We start from the raw sequence: 26,994 nt of genomic DNA, 5'->3' as shown, positions 1-26,994 counted from the left end.
AAAACGGCAATCCTTGATTTCAGGTGATTATAAACTGTCATTCGTAAAATGTTTGTTTGTTAACAATAGAATAACTTAATTTAGATTGCATTAACTATCAATTTAGCATTCATACAGAGTTATAGGTGAAACCAATCCCTGGACACAGGTCACTAATGTGCCCCCAAATATTGTCTATCAAATACCCAAGTCAAGTTGGAAGAGGATTTAGAGTAACAAAAAGGAAGACATCAACCTCGAAATTCAGTGAACTCCACCTCTGTCCCCACTGAGAATCAAGAAGATGAGGGAGGAAAGCAAATTGGGAATATAAAGGATTCCATCCTTGCCCCAGAAATATATACCCCAGTGAGTCAAGAAAACCTTGCAACTCCTCAACCAGAAGACAGCTACTCTAAACCGATGGGGGTTCTGTCTAGGAGCCTCCCTTCTCCTACTCAGCAAGGCCCTGTAAAGGGCCTTTTAAACCGCCTGCAGCTGTACAGCCACAATGGCAGAAAATTCAGTTATACTCCTCTCTTGAATCCAAAGACTTGGAAGAATATAACCTACGCTAGACCAGGATGGATCCCAGATTATCTGCCATATCTTAAGCCAGGCGACTGGTGTTGGGAACTCAAGCCTAACAGCACTGTTGTTTTAACTGGCGGTCCACCATATGGAAAAGGTCAGAACAGGGTGGCATGTGGAGTAACCTGTTATACACACGTTGAAGGCCCTTGGTCCAGTCCCAGAATGGGACCAGGATCTGTATCCTCGCCACACATCCAAGAACCGCCTGGACCCCACCTCTAATTGGGCAGGAAACACAAGCCGAATCCAAGACATGGTGTTAAGAGAGGGCCGAGTCCAAGCATTCAAGCTAGCAAACCAGGGAACCAAACAACCAGTCTTAAGAGACTGAGAGACTGACGAGCTCAAAATAAACATGCTCTAATTTCAGCTTTGCCAAAGTTTGTTAAATCTAGAAATAGCAAGCCCATTTTCTTTGTTTGGTATTTTTCACATGCTGCTTTGCAACCTTTTTTTTTATAAAACCAAAAATCTATTGAAAGACTAATACTTTTTTTTAATGATGTACATTCTCTCACACAAGGCTTCTTCAAGATGATTTTTGAAATACCTCTTGTCTCTACAGTTCTCTACAGATGTTAGAAATACTAATCATTGGACTAATTTGGGCAGTGGCCCAAAGTGGTGCCCAATGCAGTGCCTAGATTGATACTTTTGACTCAACTGACACGTTATGACAAAGTTAAAAAAACAAAATTATGAAAGAATAATCATTCTTGAATAATTTAGTGGCCCCCTTCCACAACTCCGAAGAACCCCAGTTTGGTCTATGGATCCCCTGCTGACCAGGGTGTAACATATTTCACAAATATGATGTGCTACTATAAATTTCTTACAGTTGTGGCTTCGGCAGGCAAGCTTCAGCTTCAGGCTGATTTCAGCTTCTCAGATGTGAATACTTGCTCATTTCTTTGATCCTCTATGATAAACTGTGAATAATGGCTTTAAGTAAATTTGTCCTCATTTTTAATATCCATTAAATACTTTGGGGCAGGAAAAACAACACAGATCATGATATATAGATATTTTTATTACAATTATCATCTATCTTAGCCTTATATTCCAGTTTGTACATTTATACAGATTACAATGATTTGCTTACAGTACAGTGACCCATAAATACACCACTCAAATAGGCCTTTTAATACACACAGTGTTTCTTTTATGTTAGCGCTGCAAAAGCCTGGAAGAAAACACATTAGAAGAGCTTGGGTCAGAGTCAGTTTTTCATTTCATTTCTGGCACCCTCATGGAAAAAATGGCTCTGTATAAACTGCCAATAGTTAAATGTTAATGCAATTTTGGTACACAGCATGTCATGAGCTCAAGGGTATAAAAATAGCCATTTTGGGTTTTTTTTAATTCTACAATATATACATTAATATCTTCACTGGGTTATATTAACACAGTTTAGATGTGTTTATAAATATGTATTATTCTAAAATTACTCTTCTGGCAGTTTGTAATGCCACATGTACACCTATGAAGATTCAGAATAAGGATTTGTGTCTTACACAAACACCTTGGTAAACTGCGTGATGTGAATTTTGTAATAGCAAGCAGACTGTTATTGCATTTTAATCAGTGAACATGGAAGGCAAATGTAAGTGGCAAAGCATTACCCAAAGCTGAGGATAAGAGAGTAATGAAAGTCTATGAAATTATACAGTTTTTCCCCTTGTGCCCTTTCTTCTTTTTGGACTTGGTCCGTTGGCCATAAGGAGGAGAGGACATGCCTGTCACAGGGGTGGGCAAGTCATCAGTGTAGTAGTATCTATGGGGCCTAGGCTGAGGGATGGGCTGGCCCAGGAAAAAGCCTTCTTCCTCAGAATCAGAGGAGGAAGAAGAGCATGTGGAGCACCAGTCATCATCATCCCCATACAACCCCAAGAATCTCCCCATGGCTGGGCCCTGTAGCCCATAGTCTGACATTGCAGAAGCATTAGGGTGGCCGTGGAAGGCTTGGTGCCCCTTGGGTCCAAGGGCATTGCCTCTATGGTCCACTTTGTAGCACATTTGGGGCCTCTCCTTGGGCAGAAGGTTAAGAGCATTGTCAGAACGAGACTTGCGACTGCGGTGTCTCCTGTGGTGGTGATGGTGGCGACCAGAGTGAAGTTCCTGGCCCTGCTCCTCAAAGTGGTACACTCTCCGGCGAGTCCGCTCACTCATAGGTGGCTGGCGCACTGGGGGTTCGCAATAATGGCCATTGTCCACCACGTCATCAGAAAATTTGACTTGCTGTGGCCTAGATTGTGAACGTGTCCTCCTGAGGGCAGGGACATGAGGTTTGGGTCTGTCCTCTGGCAGAGGCAGCTCGTCCTCTTTTGGAACATTTTCCTCCACATCCTCTTCCTGTTCAGATACAAGGCTCTTCAGGGAATTTGCACTTCTGTGTAACATAGAGGAGTTGAGGGTTCCCATATTACTGGTTTTCTCACAGTCTTCTGTCTCCAGTTCATGGAAGCCTTGCAGGGAATATACCAAAGGTCTGTCTTTACTATCACCATCTACTGAGGCCCCTGAAATAGAGAGAGGAAAATTATAAAATGTTTGCACAAGGAAAAAAGAAATCAACCATTGCCATCACACAAGAGCTTATTTTCTCATGTTGATCTGATGTATCATGTCGTGTCTACTCACCAGTAATATTGGAGAGTGCCAGTGAGTCCATAGAGTCTCGGACACTCTGATCTGTCTTCTTGAACTCGTCCGTGATACACTCCAAAGAGTCATTATACCATTGTGGCTCCTCTCCCTGGAAGCCTCCTCCAGCCCCATGATCTAGCTCCAACTCCTGGATCTTTCTGCTGCTTGCTGGCCCTGGGTGGCTACCATATGCTGAGTCCCCTAGCCCATCCTGAGACTGGGCCCAGTACATGTCAGCCTGGTACTTCTTACTAGCCAAGCTGCCCCTTCCTACTCCACCACTGCCACCAGCTTTTGAGGTTTCCTGCTTCATCTTGGCATCCTTTTCAGAGATCCAGAAATCTGTGGGTCTGGAGTCATTGGCTTGCTGGAAGACCCCATGTTCCCCAAACTTTAGTAGCAGCTGAGTCATGTAGTCTTCATGCTCAGCCCACTCCTCCTCCTGATCCTCAGGTGCCTCTGCCTCCTCACCACGTCCTCTCCAGAAATGCTCATCAGATAAGTTCATGTGGGCAAGCTTGTTAGTCAGGGTGTCTTCAGCGTTTCCACTAAAGCCAGGGAACTTATAGTTTACCGACGGTGAGAAGAGAAGCGACTGTCGACATTGGTCGGCCGAGCGACTGCTCTTTCCCATGCGCACGCTTCGGCGGGATTCACGTGAGCGTGCTGACTGGAAGGCAGAGTCAGAGGAGTCGGAGGCATGTACATCTTCCCCTAGACTGCAGGCCTTGGAGCAGTAAATACGGCCCTGGTGTGGCAAGAAGGGACAGCCGAGGAGAGAGCTCTTACACTGGGCACAGCTGAAGCAACTCTCAGTGGCATGCCAGTGGAGCCCATCATAGGTCATCTGAGCATGATCAACGCCTGGAAAACGGGAATGTTAAGATGGTTAGCAATAGTACTCTAAAGATAGACAATCATGATATGTGCTTTAAGTTATTATCTTACCAATATGTTCTCCACAAGCCTCACAGTACTCAGCATAGAGAGACTCAAAGCAGCCACAACAGTATGGTCTGCCATCCTTCATGATGTAGCGCTGGCCCCCCAGAATTGTCTCACATTCGAAACAGGAGAAGTGCTTCATGTGCCAATGGCGCCCCTCTGCCTCTGTGCACTCATCAGCAAAGATGATCTGTAGACATAGATATTCACTGAATGAGACATAGATTTACTGCCATCTTTTGCCTTTCTTGCAGTCATCAGTCTATATATTTGTGTTGGATTTATTCAAGACAGTGGATATATAACAAATGTTATTACTATGCCAAAGGAATTTTGAAGGGCCACAAACTTCAGACTCTGGATGTTATTTCTCCACTACAATGTTTTCTCTCAGTATTTCAGTCTTGTGGTTTTACCTCATCACAGGCTGAGCAGCGCGGTTTGAGTAACTCAGCATGGTGCCTTCCACAGTGGATCTTTCCATCATGGTAGAAGTAGATCAAATCCACCAGCAGTTCACTACATGTGGAGCAGGCAAAGCATGCCGGGTGCCAGGACAGTCCAGGGCCGGCCCTTGAGGCGGACACTGCCATTTCTCCACCATTGATGTTTTCACCGCACTGTAATAGGCAAACATACATGATTATAATACTGACTCTGAAATTACACAAATTCCAAAATATTTTGGAATAAAGTAATTTTAACCCTGTAAAGGTAACATTTGTCACACACCTGTATGGACACTTCAAACCCAAATTTGCCCCTAAAGTAACTTTGGGCCCATAGGAACTAGATCATTATATGGTTTCCAGGTCCATTTGCTATGTTGATGAAGGCGTAAATATGTGGCCCATTTGTATGTGCCAGCCCATTGGGTTGTCCCAACTGCAGTCCCAGAGTGTCCAATTTGTTTTTCTTTCCTGACCCGTCTTCCTGACCATTGTATCATATGAGGACATGACTTCAAATCAACTACTCTGCCAGTAAAAAAGACGAAAACAAGAGAAAGCATGGACATCTAGGTCATAGCTACATCAGATTGTTTTGACAAGGTTTATGGGCACCATCTGGCTGCTCTACAATAATTTTAAATACTAAGTAAAACACTGTCATGAGACAGTCCAAACCACTCAGCAGAGAGGTCTTTTTAGTTTGCATGGCTGCAAATCCAACTTATGTTTAGGGATCTCTTAAAAAGCATTGCTGACACCAAGATCTTTATTTCAGCTTTGCCTCTGGGTTTTAGCAAAAAAAAATTATCCAGATTAGCCAAATACCCATGGTGGGGGATATACAGGGGGTAGACGGCAAATCTTTTTTTTTTTTTCAAAACTGTAGTTGAAAGATTGGATTTTGAAAGAATACATAACAAAAAAACTAATTCATACCACAACCACTCTACCCAGTGCTCTCCATATTTGAAGAAGTACATAATACATGCAAGACAGGGAACGTACATGCTCACAAATGCTGGCCAGAATGCTGCTGCGGGGCAGGAGTTTTACTGTGCCCCTTCCCAGTGCTTCCTTCTTCCTCTGGACACTGAACATAAGCAGCTCCTTCTTTTCCTCCTCACTGAGGGACTGACAGTAACGCACCTAGAAGGAAAACGATAAGACAATTAATTGATATACTATGGCATCATGAATAATTTGTTCTAATTGTTCAAGTGACATTTTCATATTCCACCCGTTGAAAGATCCAAATGCAAAGCTGCTTGTCACTAATAAAGGTTATAAACTTAGGTGAGTATGAGAGAGGGCAGAGTGCATACCAGAGCATGCTGGACAAAGGCAACTCTTGACCCCAGCTTGCCCTTCCTACACCCCCTACATATCTCCACCCACAGTCCCTGATTGAGAACATCATTTTTACAACAGGCTTTTTTGATGTTTCCCAAAGCCTTAACAAGAGGGAAAGCAGACGTTTACACAAACAAGGCCTGTGTTTAGAGTGAAATCAAGAGGACGGGGAACAAAGGAAGAGAGACAGCCAAGTCGAACTGTGGTGCCACTGCGGTGGTGGCATCACATAAAGCCTCTTTCAACCAGCGTCCCTCTCTCCCGCTGAGCAGTCCTCGTAAAAACCACTGCTATGACAGGAATCCTGCTGGTGGGGGCTCCCAGCAAACATCATAAAATCATTAAGTCAAAAGTCACATTGTGCCCACACTACATGTGTACAAGATTGTGGAACAAAAATCCCCTAGTGTGATGTCAACGTGAATGCCAGGGGTTCACATTAGCGGGCATTAGATGGCATGGAGATGGTGAGGCTGTTAACACTGTGGGTTATGGCTACTCAAACAAAATGGAGAGTGGATGTTTTCTGCAGCTGTGGTGTAAATGAGAGGGCCTGCTGGGATGAATTTTATGATACGTGCATTTACGCACATGCACACAAAATATTCTCACCTCATTATCGTGCGGTGGAAGTTGGTAGAGGAGTTGCTTGATTCTAAACTTCTCTCCCGGACTGTTCACATAGGGAACCTTGTCCTCTGGCAGACAGGAGAAATATAACTGGACCTAGAGAAATTACGCAATCATGGAAGAAGACACTTTAGAGAGCCACAAGACAAAATACTTGGTTTAATACAGAAAAACATCTCTCCATGTATATTAACATTTTAGGTTAACTGAATGGTTCAGTGAATCCACACACAAGACAAATGAAACCCTTTCCAAATGATATATATCTGAGTATGTGCAGTCATTAATCTGAACACATAGCTGTGTTTTTGTTCCCAATGTTGAGAAAAGCTTTTTTAAACCATCCATTGGACAGAACAGCCAATATTTATTAACACAATTTTGTTTTCCAAGAAACCAGAGAACCAACACATCAATCTGTGATGAGACACAATCTGGGAGAGCTCTTTGTTAAAAAGTATGGAAGACTGACTTTGTGGAATCAAAGTGTTTGCCTGAGTTTTTCTAAACCTTTGAAATGTTATTCCAAAAGTCCAACACATATAATAAATGTTCTTTGATGATGGCACTTGAGAAATCATTGCTTTCCATAAATCTGCACTATACAACAGGTCAACAGGTCAAATCAGTTTACAGATTGTATTTTTCCACTTATATGTTTGTCTCTATAGGGACAAGACAAAGCAGACTGTCACAGTGGCACTTTGACCCTTAGGGCTGACCACTGAAAACTAAACTTTATGAGGGAGGGGCTATTACAGTCAGTCAGATAAAGAGGTGGGGTGTGCTTGTCTTGTGTGTTGTGGGGGCTTCCTGCAGCTTTGGCCGTCTAGAGGGGGGGCGGTAACAGCAATTTACCCTGACAATCAACCCAACGTTTGCCCCCACCATAAATTATGCACATTTTCATGCTGCTATTACCCCTCATCCACCTCCCCAGGGGCTGGGGAACAGTCAGCTATCACCCAAGTCCTATGTGTTTCTTCACTGTAATGATGACCCATAATACATGGCCCATTCAGGGCAATGGCTGCAGTAAAGGCATTACAGTTGACCAATACATTTCCAAAACAAAAGGGCCTGCGTGTTTGGGATTTAAGGTTTTTCTTTTGCTGTGAACCCATCTCTTTTTGCCCATCTCCCCCCTCATTGCTTCCATGTGTGTTGTTTAACAAGGGAAGTGGGATGGAGAGACATGGAGAGGAAGAGAGAAATGCAGCAAGAAAAGAGAGAGAAGCGAGGAGAGAAAATGCAGCAGATTGGGGGAAAAGTGCCACATCACACTGTCTGCCCTGCGGACACAACTAACAGCCCTGCTTGTGTTTGTGGAGAAGAAGGCTTGTTAAAAAAGACGGCCCCTTGATTCCTGACGCTGCCAGCAGCACCAGGCTCGGCCCACCAAGTCCTCCTCTTAACAGATCTCTGATAATCGCAAGCAGACTTTGCCATACCACAGTTTGTAAATAAAAGTATACACATCCTGCCTGTAAGTGGCTGCCTGGTACAGCCTGACAAGTCTGCCTCAAACAAAGGGACCGAGCAAAAGTTTTATGGAATAAGTTGTCTGTCCCACAGGTACCATTATTCAGAGACTTGGGACTCTGAGCTGGTATGTTATTCTGTAATGTGCTGGATATCATTTATCTGGGCCAGGCAAATGGGCTAGAAGGAAGTTTAAATCAGGTCAGAGCTGTTTTTATTCTTTGTGAGGAGGACACACCATTACTCATTGTGGTGATTTTGAGAAATAATGATTGGTGAACCAAGGAATCACAATTAAAGGGAACATCATCATACTGTAGTTTGTTCCATGAGGTCAAATCCAAACTACTAATTTAGTTATCAGTCACAATAAGAACACTGCATTGTAAACAATATTTTTGCTCACCTGTTCTGGCCTAAGGCCAGGAGGTACCCAGGCGTACTCCTCAAGCGCGCAACCCGAGTCATCGTCTGAGGTGGAGCTGCGCTGGAAGCCAGTTGTAAGCTTACTGACTTTCTGCTCCATCATCAAGTCTCGCTGGCGTGCCCCACCCTGGAAGCCAGCCGCCGACACTGCTGCACTCGCCAGGCTCATCAGACTCTCTTTTTACTAGATAGACAAAGAAAAGAAATACATTTTAAAAAAGATGTGGGAGAGAGGGAGGAATTGGGGTGAGGATAGGAAGTGGAGGGTGGAAAGAAAACGAAATGTTGGTTAACAAGTCATTATATCGACCGATCTCCACACACAATGCTGTCCTCGCACCATCTAATCGAGTTCTCTCATATGTGTGTGATTCTGCTGAATGTTAACCACCAGCTGAATCACAAAATCACTGTCTCTTTCATGAGGCCCACACTCCCCCCCCTCAAAAGCCCATTATGGTATCTGGGCAAGCTTTTCTTGGTTCACTTCTGGTGATGAGTCTACTTCATAAAGACACTCATAAAGAGAACTATACCCTTTCACTGCTGTTGTGGTAGCAGTTAAACATGTGCCCTCCTCATGTGGCTTTTGAGGATATAGAGACCATTAGGAAATTCCAAAAACTTCATGAGGTGACGTCCAATCTCATTATAGTGACAATAACAAGCACTTAGCTTTTTTTTTCGTAAATACAGTGAGTCCAGGGTAAGTTATACGTTCTCCCGGTCTTGGGCAATGTTTCACAGACCTCACATTCCTTTCCTACGTTGTAATTCAGTTTGCCATCAAGTCAAAAGAAAGAACAACACCAGGCACTGGCTGTTTCACCTTATCTATAAAGCTAAGATCTGAATGAGTCATCATTCAGCCTGTTGAGGTGCTACACCATACTATGTCCCAAGAGGGGCCACCACATGGGATCTGATGCTGGCTTGATCAGTTGAGCCTGTGGTCTGTATAAACACAGGACTGGCCACCATATGGGGAATGTCCACATGCCTGGTCTCTTCCCTTCATCTTCGCTTTTTATTTGGACTTGGTTTGTTTTCCAACCTGCTGCAGTGACTGTCTGATCATCCTTTCATCTCTTAGATGGACAGAACAATGCCAGACAGGTGAAGTAGATGGACAGGGAAAGATGGACAGACGGGGACATGGATGGATGGGGTCGACTGATACTAGGAGCTAAGAGATCAAAGACGGACAGTGTTGATCTATGTGTGTGGTGGCCAGAGACACTAATTCTTTTCTATACATCAGTACTTTTGCAGACATGACTATAACAAAACAGACCATAGCACAGCTCGGTGAAGTACAAAAATAAGCGAATTAATGTTTATTGTCAAGTAAAACTTTAAAGCAAACACCCTGTGTGTCCATTTTGCAAAGCAGCGGTCATTCTGGGAACAAATATATCTATTAATCTTTCTAACACTGGCCACAATTCTACCGGTCATACCAGACCAAATTAAGCTATAAATATCAGGAAAACCCCACCGAATATTGAATTTATCATGAGTGCATGTTATTGCTTTTGAATTAGATTAAAACTTCCATTTCTAAGAGAAAGAGTGTGTTCTTTTACAAATGACATTGTCTCACTTTAAGTGATATATCAGCATTGAAGATTTGCAATGTGACAAACTAAAAGGAGGTCTGTGACAAAAGGAAACAGTACAGAGTTCAACTTTCTGAAGCAAATCAATTCAAACACTATTCGTTTAGGCTAATTTAATAATTGTTACAAACCAAATTAAGCCTGTAGGCCTACTTTACTTCCTGAGCTGCTCTAAGCTTTGCAGGACCAAGCAGACATGGAGATGATGAATGTGTGTCCAGTTGTGGTCATTTCTCACAGGCCAGGGACTCTAGCTGAGATCAAATGGGAGCCCAGCCAGTGTCCAGCAGCCTGGCCCTTACACCACCTCCCCCCAAAACCTCCACCCCCTATGGCCAACAAGGGCACCATGGGCCGCGGAGAAACAGCTGAGAAAACCAGACGCACTCGAGTGCAGCCTTTGAACACTGACGTGACAGTAAAGGGCCCTGAAAATCTGCGCTCTCTCCTGGAATGATATATATGCCTGGCTGCCTCCGGGAGTGTGCATACACAAAGAGGGAATGCACACATTTATGCTGAAGCCAACATTGACACATGCGGGCAGGCATATATAGATTATAGGCTATGCTGGTCCACACGCACACACACATACGGCAACATTAACACTCTGTCGGAGTCAGCTGTATGCTCATGTACGCGACTTCACGCTGAATGATGACTCTTTCTGAGATAGTGGCACGCCAGACCCTTCTGCGAATGATTAACTGCTGCACACTTGGCATGCCAGGCCTGGCAGCTATTGGTCATTCATATCAACTCATCTTCCTCAAGGACAAGTCTGCCCCCCCTCCCCTTGGCGTCGCCACTTCCACTGACTGGCGTGCCTTCCTGTAGTCTGCAGTGGATCTATGAGCTTTTTTTGGAATACATTCATTGTTCCACAAAGTGTAAAGTCAGGCGGATCGGCTTATGACACGTCCCATTAAAACGCCTGATGTCCTGAACAATGGCGCCTTTGTAAAGTAAGTTTTTTTTTTTTTCCACTCCTGAAGATGTGGTGTGTTATCTCCTCATACATGACAGTTAAAGTCCTCAACCCAGATAACCTGTCTTCAGATGAGAGAGGGGGGGGGAGAGAAATAAGACACTCTCTTGTTCTATTCGCATCTATTGACTTGCAAATGAGACCAAAATAACCTGCAAAAATGTGGCCTTGTTTGAGAGCAGCTTGGGTTTCACGTGGGAGATAGCTAACTATAGGCAGGTTCTGTCAGGAGCCAAGAGACTCCAGGCTTCACAGCCTCACATTTTATCAGGCACAGACTCAATCATGCGCTACATTTGTTAAAAAAGATGTTTGCTTTTACATGTTGGCCAAGCCTCCACGAGGATGTATCACACGGCCAAACCTGACTCTCAAGAATGTCAGGCCTGAACTAAAGCACAGTCCACCAATAGAAATAAAGGATGCACACGACTTGATGTGAGGCAACGACTCTTTCCCATACAACCACATCTGCTTGCATGCTAATTTTTCCTTCAGTTGTCATGCAGTTCATTTCCTCTGACTTCATCCAGAATGCTCCCTTAACTTTTTGAATGACAGAAGCACTGAGCCAACTAACTTAACTATGCTTACACTGACTTGCCAAGTCACTGACTCATCACTTGTGCTGGCTGTTTAAAGTTTTTCTTCCAACAAGGGACCTATGGTTTGTAAGATTAGTTTGTACTCTTCCCCTTCTCACTGTTCCACTCCCTCCTGCCCTGCCCCCCTCCCACGCTAGCTAGACCCCTGCAGTCCTGAATGTTTAACAGGCCCTCGCTCTTTTGTAAAGGTGCTTGTTAACATGGCTTTGGAAGCTGCAGGCCTGCATATCTGACTGATCTGCCCACAGAGGGCCAGAGGGTTGTGGGGGCTGCTATCAGACTGAGGCCAAAATGGGGTGACTGACATGTATGAAAATGTTAATGTGCCTTGTTGCACAAAAGAGAATGAAATGTAAGTCAAGGCAGGTGAAAGAGGGAAGCTGGAACACACGATTGCTTTGAATGGTTTTCAGTGATTGAAGATTTTGAAACACCCTTCAAGATATTTAGAATGAAAGAAAAGGTCTGTCCTGTTGAAGAAAAAAAAGTGCACAATGACTCTTGTTGCACAGAAAGCTTATATTCTAACAAGCTCTTTATAACGGGAGCTCAATGAACAAGCGGGTGCAAACTTGATTCATCAGGAAACAAATTAACGACAGATTTCTATTCAAACTTAAGAAAGCACCGCGGAGGCCCTGCATCATGTGTTAACTACAGTGTAATGTTATTAATCACTTCACAAACCTCTCTGTCAGTGACATTTTAAATAGTATTTAACAACATTTTAACCAGAGTCGCCCGAAATCCAGACACTGGAGCATTGGATTAACAACCCTTGAGAGAGTGCACAGAAAAATAAGCAGCTTCTGGTCTGAATTACTGTCTATATTCCTCTAGGAAGTGGATGATGGACATGCACACAACCCAACACAGTGCTCTCTGTCAGCTTGGACCGGCCCAACATGTTTAACTTGGCTCATGCAAGCTTAGCAATGCAGGATAGGCTCTACTTGAAGAGAAAAACAAGATTTTCTGTTCATAGTCCCTGCTTACTTGAGCTTCAACTCAGTCAAATTTGAGTTTTGCTGTCACATATATCTTAACTTCAGAATTATGCACCCTTTTATGCTGCACAAATATTTTCAAATGACTAAATATATTGTATCCCTTATGAAAAACAAAGATCTAACAAATCAGATTGAGTAGGTAATTAGATCCATTTCGGGAACCAGCATATTCCCACAAGCACTTAATTTAATCAGCATTTAAGGTTAAACTTGTAACTAAAGGATCCAATAAACCAACTGAGCAACATAAAACGAAGGTCTGAAAAACAGCACATAGGATTCATGGTGATTCTGTTTGATTTGAATCCAGTCAGCTTAAAAGTCCTACGGTGAAAATGCTGCTGGAAAGTCAGTCCATAGTGAGACTGATTAGAGACGAGCTGGTTTTATGCAGTGCTGAGGTGCTACATGGCTGTAGTTTGGTCAGCTTATTGAGGCATCCTTTCATGGCTGGGGGAGTGTTTTTCCAAGACCAAATGGATGGGAGTGACATCCCCACAGAGATCTACACTATGGAGACCACCTGCATGTGGTGGGCCAGACTTAACTAAGACTCAACACACACGTGCTGCTGTCACATAGCAGACATCAAACACACTTACATCCCCGTAAATTCAGTTTGCAGTAGAAGGGACCTAAAATCAACTCTTTGAATGCTGGCACTCTTCACGCCACCTCAGTGGGAATCAGTCCTTCTAAAGGTAGATTTTGACTCGAGGCAAAGATCAGAAGTTGCATCTGTACATGTGATGTGTTGCATGTCTTATGAATCATGCAACACGATTCATAAGACATAAACCATTCTTTCATTAAAGTAAGGAATCCAAACAATTTCTTATCATGGTTGCACAATGAGCAAAGTGTAATATCCAAATCCCAGATTTTCTTTTGATAGAAGTAAATATGTGACAGCATTTGATGTACTGTAGTGCTGCAGAGATGCTGTGAACTACAAATTTTGTTCCAGACATAATAAAATAATATTGCTTTGGTACAGATCCCAACAAATGACTCATCACGATTTTTCATTTTCAGTGAAAATCAAAGTTTGAATCATCTCAGAATTGTAACATCTTGGCAAAATAACTGCAATATACCCTACTGCACATTTTAAGTCTACATACATGTTGGAAGTCTCGCGTCTGCATCAGAGTTAGCCTGTTTCATCTAGTAGCAGGAGACAGTTCAGGATGAGTTATAGTGCAAGACTTTAACATCTCCATTTGTTCAAGTAGTAATTCTGTCAGCCTCACTCTGAACAAAGCACATTCCTCTGTAAAAAAAAACAAAAAACAGATTACATCTGAAGTCATTTGTCTGCCGGTCTTACCTCAGCGTAGGCCAACTCTCCTGAGGTGAGCAAGAAGAATGATCTTATCACCACTATATCCAGTCCTAGATTGTTCTCCAGCCTCTGGGCTCCATATCTATGTAAGATCCTCAGAGCACTAATTCCAGGACAGAAGCAGTCAGCCTTCTCTATCAGAGCTGTCAGCACAGTAACAGCCCATATCAAAGCTAAGACTGTAAAAAGCCAGGGAGATGTCTGTCTGAGCGCGTGGGAGAGAGTGTTTGAGAGGGGTGTGTGCGTGTGCGTGTACATGGAGGAGCTCAACCAGATGGTCATCCCACCCTTGTCTCTTGCCCACCACTCCTCCTCCTCCACACCCCCTCCTCCTCCTTCTCCCAACCCAACCCTCTTTAACCTCAGCCCGGCCCCTTATAACCTCAGAGCAGCCAGTCATGGCAGGCTATGGAAGAGCGAGGCGTCTCTTCCTTTCGTTGACCCTCCTCCTCGTACTTCAAACATATGCTTCCAAATCAGAACCACCGGTAGAGCTCCAGCTCACAGGAACTGTAGTTAGTAGCACATCAGTGATGGCAGAGCTTGTTTTACCACACTGACCGCCCGCATCTCCACAACAGCTTTCACATGACATTCTTCTTTCTTCTTCCCTATCAACAGCTCAAAGATGTGGGGAAGGTGGTGAGCGTTACAGCCAGGCTTTGGTTTATCTGGTGGTTTGTCTCCCCCTTTTTTTTGCGTGCTAAAATGTCACTAAGTTACAGAGAGCTGTTTGATAACTACAGCTTTATGATTATAGAGTGATTGTTGGATTGAGTGAACAAAAGATGCTCTGCAAAAAAAATGTATAATAATAATTACTTCCTACCATGGACAACATCCTGGCTCAGCCTCACATAACCCTTCCCTCTAACTGAACATGATGTCAGCAAGTCGAATTGAGGCCATCCATCAGGCCTCCAACTTCTGAATCACAGAAGGCATATACAAAGAAATAATTCAAACCACAAAGCCGTTATTATCAGCTTAACATTGTCTGAGTGAGGGCTCTGAATGTCCAATATTGTTCAGCTCAACTTTGTTAGGTCACGCAAAATGCATGATGTAGATATGTTGTGGGAATCAATGCAATTTAAGACTGAAGAAAGTAGTTCACCAACAGGCTACAGAAACTAGCCTGAATTCAGTTCTATCCTTATATCCCCAGACAATGAAAACTTTAAACAGAAGAACAAAGCTACATTCAGTGTGTGTGTGTGTGTGTGTGTGTGTTCTATAAAATAAAATCCAAATGTACATATCCACTTATCCAGTGAAACTCCCCAGAAGGGGCGCAGCTGACCTCTGCCTCTCCTTCACCTCTGCAGGAATGTCAGAACACGATTCTCTTCCTGTTGCCTCAGAAAACAAAAGTGACCAGTTCAGGTCAAACTCTGGACAGTTGCACCTTTCGCATCCTTTTGTGGTTGTTTGGTTGCAAAGTGTTACTTTCTCCTAAAAGGACATGTTTTATAGTGCACGTTATTGTACGTAAGAGAACTAAAAAAGTCTGTCCTTTTCAACACGGGGTTTTGCTGTAGAGGGTTAACATACTTTAGGACTGTGAAACAAAGCGCTAGAACATTTTACTGGGAAGCAAGGAATCTATTAAACAGCTAGAATTGCTTTCTTTATTAACATTTTAACAGCTGTTTAATTTTGTGGCGATGACGTCAAGGTGTAATTCTGTGAACAAGAACACATGCGTGAAGCATTTACTCTGTGGGGGCTGATATAACTGGGTTCACAAGGGTTAGTTCTGTTATAAAGCAATGAAAATGTTTGGAAAGCAGCAACACTAATGAAACAAGCACTGTAGATCTGATGATTTATATGCACAAGTCTGCCTATTGTTTAAACTTTTAAGACTAATTTACAGTATATTCAACTCTAGTTCAGCTGATATGTTACTAAATACAACTGTCTACATACCAACTAGTCAGAAAATCTTCTTTAACCTTAAAATATTGCCTCAAACAGAGGGCCACTTATTCTTTGCTTAGCCTACCTGGGCATGGCTGACAGCATGTGATTGAGAAGTACTTCTTCCATCCTCTGCATGCCCACGCACCGCACATTTATGTGTATTGGTGAATGTCATTTCACTCATTTAAACGTAAGAAATGCAGCTTTAGAAAGGTTGATGTTCCTTTCAGTAAAAAAAGAAGTTCATCTGCTTATCTACACAAGTTTATTTAAAAAAAAAATATGACGTTCTGGGGCTTACAGACGTCTGCATGGAACATGCAGTCTAGTTGTGTGTGGATGTGTGGACAAAGCCATTGTAGCAGCCAAGGCCAGGGAGGAGAGGCATCCTTTCACAGTAGACCTCAGGCTTTTGTAATAGTCCTAAAGACTCTGCACCCTGCTCCATTAGCAATTCTTAGAGGGGAGGGACATCACAGCATCCTGCCATTGGGAGGGGGGCATTCATGAAATGCAAAGCTAAGATGGTAAACTAATCTACACAAAAGTTGCAGAGCTTATTCAGCAACACCAAGGTGAGTAAACAGAATTTTGCCCAGTGTTCCCCAAAATTTCAAAATGAATCACCTGTTTATTCGGTTGATTTTCGCATCTGAAGATCAAAGGAAGCATTCGTTGTTTCTTATACAGTTTCTTTTCATTTTGCAGTTCAGATTTAAAAGAGAAGTTGAGAGACAGGTTTAAAAGTTCAAGGGAGCGATCACATATCTTTTAAGTTCACATTGTGGGGACTTCTTACAGTGAAATTGCGAAAGAGAATCAGTGGCCTTTGACAATGAACTAAGGTGAGGACCCCTATTTAAAGACCCTTTAGTCTGTTCTGCATCAAAACAACAACATCCTGAGATTGTAGAGATCTATAGTTAGAAGTAGCTGGCCGCGGAGTTCAAGGTTCGCCTTAGATAGTTGAATAATATTAAGTTGGACAAGTCATGCATCCCTGACCTCTGACCTTTGAGAGCACCAGATGACTCATAAATCTATGGCCCTGGGGCTTTACAGCCCATTCCCCTGTCATAGCCACAATGACCTGAACAGCACCTCACACCTGGTCTGCACCTTCTCACTGCTGTAAAAGAAAAAAAAAAAGACGCCCTGTGCTAGCGGCGAGGTACTCCATGACCAGCATGCCCTGACAATGACAGGACAGGGATGATCATCATCAGAACCAACCCCCGACGATAAAACTACATTCTTCTCTGGTCCAAACACGTCCTCGAAGAAAGGGGACCCATAAAACAAAAGTGTCTAGTCAAAGCTGAATGCTGTATCTCAAAGTAAGAATGTCAAACATCAGGTAGCAGGTTTAAATGAGACAAATTTGAGTCCAAAGAATTACCATAAATTAGGGTACCAAAGGGGGCAAAGGGAAGGTCAGTCTCTAACTTACCATCACTGATGACCATTGTTGAGAGCAGCTCTCACTGGTGTGTGAGCTACCTTATAAAATGTAGGCATTCTCAAGGTTTAAATGACCTGCCAACGGGTATTAGCAGGACACAGACCCAACAAAAGCCTCAGTTATAAAGGCCAATAAAATCCTCTCACTCTACTGTAACAACAATCCTTTTTACGCCTTGAAAGAGGGAGGAAAAGGTCAACTGGTGGAGCAGTCAGCGCATTGATATTGACTTAGCTAGATTGGCGCTGACAAACTCAGGTCAGACTGTGGGCTTGTTAGCCCTATAACCCTCACATAACCCCTTTTACTGTTTCGCTCTGACACATTGGAGGCAGCTGAGGGCAAGTCTTAGATCTAAGCTTAGTTTCTGACCTTTGTAAAAAAAATAAAGAGAAATATCTACTCATGTCACACTTGACCTCACTGGAGATTCACGCGTTTCTCAATACGTTGAATTAAAAGAAAATAGAATAAAACAAGTAAAGGATATGAGATTTATTGGACTAAATTGGTAATGAGATACGATTACATCTGAACTTTTCAACCCCAACAGAAAATCTAATTAGCTGACAAAAAAAGGTCACAATACTTAAATCGTCCATAACCAAGCTGACTGTATTCAATTATAAGTTCCACCATGTAATGCCAATGTATAAAAGCAACAACATTATAGCTGCTGCACTAGATGATGTCAGTGTGATTTCATGAAAGCAATCTATGTGCACCACTTATCTACCCATTTATTTCTGTTGTGTTTAATTTGCTGTAACCCTGTTGTGTCACCTATGATGTAATCAAACATGAATGTCCAGTTTCCTTGGAGTAACTTGCACACATCTTGACTCAACTTGAACACATCTTTTCCTGAACAAAGCCCGGTGTCAGCAAACAAAGTTGTTTCTTCACTTTATTAAAAGTACATACGCTGTCTAACTGTCTTGCCAAACTTCGCAGAGATGTACGATTGGGACAGCTCATATTTCACCCTCAATTTGACACCCTCTCACCTAGTTGTAAAAGCTGGACCTCATTGGGAACAATGGGAAGTGGGGCGACAGAGCTCCTGGGGCTGTTAAAGGGAGGAAGCCCCTTTATTTGAGGACACTATAACTCAACAAAAGCCTGTGGCTGTCTGCACACAGAGCGGACCAAGGATGAATGGGTTGCGCTTACGCTACTCACTTGCGCTGACAAAAGCATTGGATCAGCAGAGGGGAAAGCCTGTCATGTGTGGTCTGTGGACAAACTGGAAAGAATATAGACATAAAATTACAAAACAGCCCTATTAACACCTCAAACCAATGGGTTCAACCAACAGGTCTTCATTGAAACCTTGAAATGTTCCCCACGACCAGGAAAAACGTGAGGTTTTCCAAGAAAAGGTTTAATCACTCCTGCTGAAACCCCCGTCAATGTCCAGGTTCAACACTTGTGACCTTTAAGACTTCACTAAATTTTTAGCTTATGACCTCACACCTCATGCCCATTCAGAAAGTCTAACTCACACGCCACTTAAACCTCACACCTCACACATCTGGGCTTTTCTCCTCAACTTTCCTCGAAGTTCAACCATATATCCTTCATATGGTAAGAAAACTATTTCCTGTGTGTATCCAGCCCCGGGCTCAAACGAACACATGAATGAGACCGCCGTAACAAAACAGGGCAATAATCGGGCGGGGTGCTATGTGCAAGTCTTTGTAGGATGAGAGGATGCAGATTTTTTTTTTCTTTCTTAAAAAAGAAAGAGAAAGTTGGCAATTCCCACACGTGGAAGCGTTTTACTGAGCCGCATGGCTTCAAAAGGAAAACCATGGAATCCAACAATACTCTGAAACAGTTAAGAGCTGCTCAGTCAGGATCCCACTAATGATTAACATTCCTGGAGAAACACTCCGTTACAGTCTTTTTAGAGCGTTCTAATTAAACACATGCTCCAGTGCCACAGCACAGAGGGAACTCTGACGACTAAGAGCGGGGATGCTTCTTTCCAGCACTGCTTAATTGGACACAATTTAAGCCATTAAGGTGGTAGTAAAAACAGCAGAAAGAGCAGAGGAGAGGCCCAATGATCTCTCCTGTAAGGCCTCCTGTTGCTCTGATGTTGTTGACCCTTTCACCTCCTCGTGTGACTCACGACAACAAAAATTCTAGATTCTGGACCCACTTTCACAGTGAGATGTCTGACTGGATATTTAGTCTGGTTTGACTTTGAGGGTTTATTTATGGTTTTTGTCATACGTATGTGTAATGTGTTCGCATTCCTGAAGAGGACAAAGAGGTTATACATGTATGGAGGTCCTACATGGTGGGAGGCAAACGTATATCTTATTATCTATGCATCTGTTTCACACATTGAGTTGTCTTTCTCTGTGTTGATATATTGTCTGTAGATTAATGGTTATGGCATGAATTCTTTTGCACTTGTAAGCTATTATTATATATATTTAAGGTGACAACTGGTGACAACAATTTGACTTCTTCCACTCTTTAAGAAGTATGTTGGCAGAGACCGAAAACTAGTCTGATGATTGTAGTTCCTTTATGAGCACATGTACAGTAGGCTGTGCGAAGCGCTGACCATATAATCACAACCTCCCCTGTATGACGCAGGATCTTGCATGTTGTTGCACGTCATTTCTGACCCTGTTTTTTCCTTTCTGCTCTCTACTATCCACTGTCTACTAAGTGCAATATATACTGTATATTACCATATATATTAGTCTACAGGTGCAAAGGTTAGTAAACACCCAAATATGGATGCACTTATCCAATTTTTCCATCCTAATACCAATTTCAGTACCTCAATTTAGTGTATTTGCAGATTATTGGAACTGATCCAACACCAGTTTACCAAATTTAAGATCTGCATACCTCACTACGTGGAGTTATTTTAATTCTTTTATTTTTATGTAAGGTAAAAGGTAACCAGGGATTGCTGTGGCACTAAAAAGTAATGTGAATCATCAAATGTTAGGCGAGTTGTGCAGTACAGAAGCTTGTTTTTGTTAGATGAAATAAGTCTGTAAGCTGTGTGTGCATGTTATGTACTGTATGCATGTGTATGTGTATTCAGGTCTAAATCAGAAGCCCTTTTAGAGGCCTCACTCAGTTTAGCAGATAAACAGGCCAGACATGGGGTCATTAGTGCCTGACATCTGTGTGTGAGTGTGTGTGAGTGTACATGTTGGCATGATGTATGTGTGCAATGGAAAAAGGGACACAACAGGTCGCCTTATCACCCCCCAAATTAGGGATACCAGTCCTCCAGGGCAGAGCTTATTCTTAGAAACCATCCATGTAGTACGTCTGTTTCTGCCAGTGTGTTATTCTTGGGGCTGCTAATACTGAGGTCATTAATGACCATTTTCAGTCAGCAGCATGGGCCAGCATAAAGGAACATGTGACAGAGAGAGCAAGTTTTTAAAAAATAATAATCCTTTCCATAAACTCGAAGCTGTTTTTGAAGATTTACCTAATTTTTACTGTCATAAAACATTTTCCGAATGTGTTAGCCTGCAGACAGGACAGAAATGCACAGATGTACACATCTGGTGAGCCACTGCTCTTGTTTTCTTTGGGAACCCAACCCCTAACAGGAACTGTGCGAGCACAGCAAACAAAAATCGGGCTCTTTGAACTGGCCTCTCACTAGGAGCTGCCGTCAGCTTGTTGTGGACAAACGAAAGTGTTTCTGTGTCAGCTCAGTGGGCCCATTGTGGGCCTCAGGCTGCTGCTCTGCAAGACATGTCCTCAGTTAGCCTCGGTCAATATTGACCCATCTGTATGTTATCCCGCAACATCTACCTTCACTGTGATGTATGACTATTTAAACAATAACACTTTTCCTCGGTGTGAAGCGATGAATTATATGAGATTACAACATGGCGTCTGCTAAACATAAATCCAGCGATAATACACTCAGTAATAGCTGTCACGACTCACACCTGTGAACAGCATTCATAAATAAATATGTACGTAAAAGTTGTTCTGTTACCAATCATTTGACAGTCTTCCTGAAAGTATTTGGATTATTACATTATTTATGTGCAAGTCTACACAATCATGTATATTCATTTAATTCTCCTTAGTTTTTAAAAATCAACTGAATACATTGCTTTGGCTTGGATTTTGATTGTTGAATCCATTTGTCAGAGAATCCTGGCTCCGTTTTATATGATTGAGAACAGAAAACTAACTCATGCTGAGAGCAAAACCACCTTATTTATGGTGCTAAAGACATAAGTCATAGATTATGAGGTATTTTGTTATTCTTTTTGTATAATAAAGACAAATATGAATATTCTCCTTTCCCAGCATTTACTACTAACTTACTTTTTAACTTTTTCCAGCTCTCTGGCATGAATTCATTTTTGCCGTATGACTCCTGTCTTCTGTGAAGCCTAGCCTCACCAAATCCTGCATGTTCTACCATATTTCAAATACTGTGCGAATGCATTGAAGCATGCGTAAATGTCAGTGTGGATTAATTCATAGTAGGTCTGTCAAAAAGCATTGCCAAGGCTTCAAATCAGACTTTGATATCCAACCCTAACCCTGGTACAAGCTGTGGGATGATTGTTACTGAATATGGTCAATGTGTTGTAATAATGTAAATGTGTAACACTGCTGGAGCAAAGCTAATTTAATGCTTTAGATGAAATGGGGAAAAATGTGTTTTATTATGACTGTGAATCATGTGCTGTAGCACATATCTCGTGGTATATAGATATAGTGTTCTTGGATGGAAGATCCCGTCATGTTAGCAGAATTAACAGACCTCTAGTGGAAAACAGAGAAAACATGAAGCAGCAGGTTAAATCTTCTTCCCAGAAAGCCTAAAGGGAATAATATATTGATTTATTGCTCACTGTTCGTGTGTTAATCATCTGCCGATGCATTGTATGCAATATTTTAAATGAGTTATTATAATTAAATTCAGCTTTTTACGTGATTTGGGAATATGGCCAAGCTCTTGTGTGCATAAAATTGTCTGCAAACCTGATTAATGGAAGTGTAAAATATGACAAGATCAAAGTTTTAATGAGTTAATGTTCTGAGTGTCTGACTGTCCCGGCTGTAACCTTTATGAAAAGTCTCAGGAAAGACCTTTGTTGTCAGTCCAAAACTCCCTCGCCCTGCAGAGTCCATTTTTAAACCCTGTTGACCTTTTCCATATCATCCACATTCACCGACTGTGACAATGCCAGCAGAGCAGGAGGAACAAGAGCCACAGGAAGGAGAGGAGGGGGGGGTGTATTTTGCATATTTCCAGCTACGGGTCCGGAAAAGCTTTAACTGAATCCCCTGTTGTGTCCCGGGGAAATGAGCTGAGCTTTCTAATGACTATCTCAGGCTAATATGTTTTCTTTTGCTTCTAGCCCTTGATGTTGTGATTGCTTGGATGGATCCCTAGAGATGTGGAGGACAGGAGGGAGGACAAAACATGCACTAATGCATGCAGACATGTCTCTCCAAAAACTAAACCATCACTAAAGTTGCTGACATTTGGTATCTCTGCATCTGTTATTCCCCTTTATCAAAGACAGACATGTCGATAATAACCAGTTTGTAGCGCTGCGCCGTGGTTATTACGCAGTACTCATCCAGAGCTGAGCATCATGCCTATACATGGTGGTGATAATGAAACATGTGTGTCGAGTATGACTTTCATCATCGTGGTGGTCTGATGGTTAGTCCCGCAATTATGCTGTGTGGTTACCAGAGATCTGCTGGGGCATTAAACTCCAGTGTGAGAGCCAAACCCGTTTTCCTCTAACATCATCCTGCAGCTCCTAATAAACAGAGTTGTGCCTGGAAGCGCTAAATCACTAGCTACCTTTAATCACTTTAGAATAATGCTTAGCATGTGGATCCAATGTGTGCCACTGCTTGCAGGCAGATCTCACTGACTCTCACACATGATGCTGTTTGAAAGTTACAAGAGGGGGACGTTTGCCACATGGCAAGCACAGTGTTATAATCGCTCCGACAGACAGTAGCATCCTCAGTGGTTATCCCAATATCTATGACCGCAGTGTAACAGTGCCCTAGATTTGACCATCCAGGCCACCGTCCATTCAGCCAGGCCCAGTGACCACAGATTCAGGGACCACCGGCGTTTAAACAAGCCATACTTCATCCTGCCTGCTGCCAACCTACCACAAACAGTTTACAGTCAACGTGCTCTGCTCTCTGGAGTTTGTCTATGGCAACCCGACTCCATGCCACATCTCCCCATCCAGAGCCATGAAAGACTGGCCTCCTCTGACAGCTCCTCACAACACACGGCCCTGTCCCGCTCTGCTTTTAGCCCTGCTGCGGTGAGCTGGACCACGTCTGGGGATAAAAGGCTGCCAGAGTGTTTGGCTTGCAGGCGATTTACACGGACGCGAGGGTGATTCATTCTAGCTTTGCACAAACAGGCCTCTGTGTACATTTCACTGGTACTGGGCTTTTAAATCAACAGTGGGAAACGTATACACACGGGCACTGGGACTTATATTCTGCTCATTCACACTCAGCTGGGTGTCTGCCACACACACACACACACACACATACACTCTCCGACACCTACAGACACACACATAGGTGACCACTTTGTCTCTGTTCATCTGCTTCTCTTGGACAAACACACACACACATCATGACATACCTCACTGTTTATGTCTATGAGACTGAGGCTTCATGTCTGTGATTTGTCTCCACTCTCGCTGTGCTCTAATGCAATGGCACGAGTGTGCTGATGTTATAGGCAGCTTATCTAGTTGAAAGGTGCATTATGAGGTGCTCATACAAGATCTGCCAAGAAGTCCAAAACACTCCAGTCTCTATGCGCTTTGGTACTAAAATAAACCATCAACATATTCCACATTTATTAAATGAGCACTCGTAAACATAAAATTGGCCGAACTGATCACTTTCCATCAGCTGTGTCCAAGACATTTTATGATAAGGCCGGCTATTTTATTTCCAAAGTGTTTTTGAAGTCTTATGATTCTATTAATGGTACATTTGATTGACTTTGAGACTTTTTGAAATGAGTTGTGAACAAGCACCGTGTCACACCATTAAATCATTTGGTCTATAAATAACTTTAAATTCTCACCAGCAGTGAAAGGATAAGCTCCTAACGAATGTCGTGCCTGCTAGATCACTTCAATATTAAAATGACTGCAGCTGTTGAAAGTGTGAAACACAGATTTAAGCAGATATGTTGATCCATCCGTCATTGGTAATAATTTATTAAGAAGGTGGATGACGAAGCAGAACGTGCACTAGATGCTGGGTCTCAGATGTAGGACAAGGTGCCCTTGTTTTGAATTCGTGAGGACTTACAATGACTGAGCTTTAGGGAAAGAATATGGCTCAAAACTCACAATATTTTATTGTTTATTTGTTGTTTGTGTCAGGCTGTAAAGGCAATGCTACTGATGGGTTTCTGTGTCTCCTGGGCAGCAAAGGTGTCAACCTCTATTCTAGCCACTAGGTGACACCACCACCTTGGTTCTGTGCTTCGTCCTCCCTCTGTCTCTCTCCACAACACTCTCACTCTATTTATTTATTCACCCTCTTTCTTTACTGGCCACTGTCCCAAGGGTAAACAAAGTATATATTTATCACTGACATGATGGTTAAAAGTGGCTGGTGCAATTACAGCAAGATTTTGACCTGGTGAGTTACACTTTGACAGTGCAAAGGAGGAAGATGAACCACAGGTTCTGCACAATGTCAGCAATGCCACTTCCAAGTTAGGATTCCGTTTATTTAAGTCTATTTTAATTTTGGGTTGCCCTGCAGTACATCAAATCGCTTCCACAATCACATCCAATGTGGCCAAATAAAGACCATAGGACCTCTTGGGTCTGTCCTCTCACATAGCTGTCAGGCTGTCCTGGGATCAGCAGCGCTCTGTTTTTGTCAGCTGTGGCCATATTGACAGATTTCAGGCCAGTCTGCGCTCTTTTGCGCTCACCCTGAGCCAAGTGGGTCTGTCATCCTGTCAGCCCCCAAGAGAGGCATGCACGGGACTTAATGGCTTATGGTGATGTTTACTATGCTCCAATGAGAACAAAATATTATCTTAGACAGCCATGGTTAAATATAACAGTAAGTGCTCTTCTGTGTCTTGTAGGTTTAGCACGTTCTATCACAGCTGAGAATGGAAATGTTTGAAACTCGAGGGTGTGTCATTGTTCTCCAAAGGAAACACTTTATGGCATGTTTAGCTCTACTAAAGGTCCATATGGACTGATGAATTCACCCAAGCAGCTTGCATGGTTGTTTTTATTATACAAAAGCTGACTGCACTGCAAAAACATCCAATCTATTAAGTATTTTAGGTTAATGCACGGTCTTAAAAAGCATTCACCAGATTGGGATATTTCTGTTCTTGGACTTTTATTTTGAAACAAGGCAGATCACACCATCTGGATGATAAAACCTGACATAAAAAAATATCCTCAAAATAAGTTGATTTCTACAAGTTTTGTTTTGATAACTTCAGGACTATATCTCATGCCTTGTCAGAATGGATGACTCTTATCTTATCCATCATGGTTAGGAAGGAGGAAAGCGAGAGTGACTGACTCCTCATACTGTAGGCTGCCGGAGTGTGCGACCACATTCTCCCTCACTCAACAGCACTCTTGACAGCTATGGAGCCCTGCAGTGGCGGACAAGCAGCGGTCACGAAGCGCCGACCAGTTGTCACTAAAGTGACAGGCGACAGCTGAGTCCATACATCTGGAGGCCCCGGGGGACTCCACACTTCCAACCACCACCACCACCACCACTACCACGTTTCTAACCAAGTTTTTTCAGCGTCAGAGAAATGGGGTTACTGTGGCTACACGCGCAGGGAAAGTGAAACGTGTCTCTTTGGAGATGTTGCTGCGTAAAAGCGCAAAGCAGCTTTGGATTGGGACATTTTCTGGGTTAGTTTATGAGAGTGTCTCCATGGGATATGAGTACAACTGATGGGAGTTGGGTTGTTTATTGTTAAAGTGTTTTCTCCCTATCAAAACCACAACACTGAGGATGATTTTTTTTTTCACCACATCACCGTTTTGAGTATTTTCAAAGCGTAAAACTTCTAACAAGTTTGATGCAACCATCAGTGAAATTACTTTAAAAAAAATCTAATTAATGTGCAAAAACAACTCTTAAAACACACTAAACCACTCACCCACAAAGCGTTCAGTCGCAGTAAACCGAGTATCCAGAACCAATATTCCTGAAGTGAGAAAAGCGTTTCACGCTGCGTCTCATTGGCATAAGATGAAAAGTCCAGAGAGGGTGCACCACTGCGCCGCAAAGCTGAACCCCAGAGCTGTGCAAAGCGATAAGCTTAAACTCCAGATACTGGCTGCATTGGTCTCGTCTGGTCTGACTTCAACCCACTGTCACCGCATCTCATTTCAGCGGCGCACGGTGCGCAGTGTGGTGCTGCTCCTCTCGGCGGTCACAGTGAGATGACATTAGCGTTGCTCCCTGCCTATTGGCTTAAACAAGCAGCCCCCACCAATCCTGGAGA

The 26,994-nt window shown here is 42.9% G+C and overlaps 1 protein-coding gene across 2 annotated transcripts; it reads right to left on the bottom strand.

Annotated features, from left to right (window-relative positions):
- Positions 1–1,925: 1,925 nt before the first annotated feature.
- Positions 1,926–26,994, bottom strand: LOC104925408 (prickle-like protein 1). 2 transcript variants are annotated; one of them, XM_010739021.3, is made up of 8 exons: positions 26,647–26,994; positions 8,485–8,688; positions 6,579–6,692; positions 5,622–5,762; positions 4,581–4,784; positions 4,168–4,354; positions 3,214–4,083; positions 1,926–3,092 (listed from the first exon to the last, which is right to left on the bottom strand). In XM_010739021.3, exons 2-8 carry the CDS (start codon positions 8,671–8,673, stop codon positions 2,227–2,229), a joined length of 2,571 nt encoding a protein of 856 aa, XP_010737323.1. In that variant the 5' UTR covers positions 8,674–8,688; positions 26,647–26,994; the 3' UTR covers positions 1,926–2,226. The 2 variants fall into 2 exon arrangements, with proteins under 2 accessions (XP_010737323.1, XP_010737324.1); XM_010739022.3 differs by lacking the exon at positions 26,647–26,994 and adding an exon at positions 14,057–14,605.

This window comes from Larimichthys crocea, chromosome XXI, assembly GCF_000972845.2.
Source record: "Larimichthys crocea isolate SSNF chromosome XXI, L_crocea_2.0, whole genome shotgun sequence".
Taxonomy (NCBI): domain Eukaryota; kingdom Metazoa; phylum Chordata; class Actinopteri; family Sciaenidae; genus Larimichthys; species Larimichthys crocea.
Note: the sequence above shows the minus strand (reverse complement) of the source record. Positions and strands in the feature narration are given on the sequence as shown.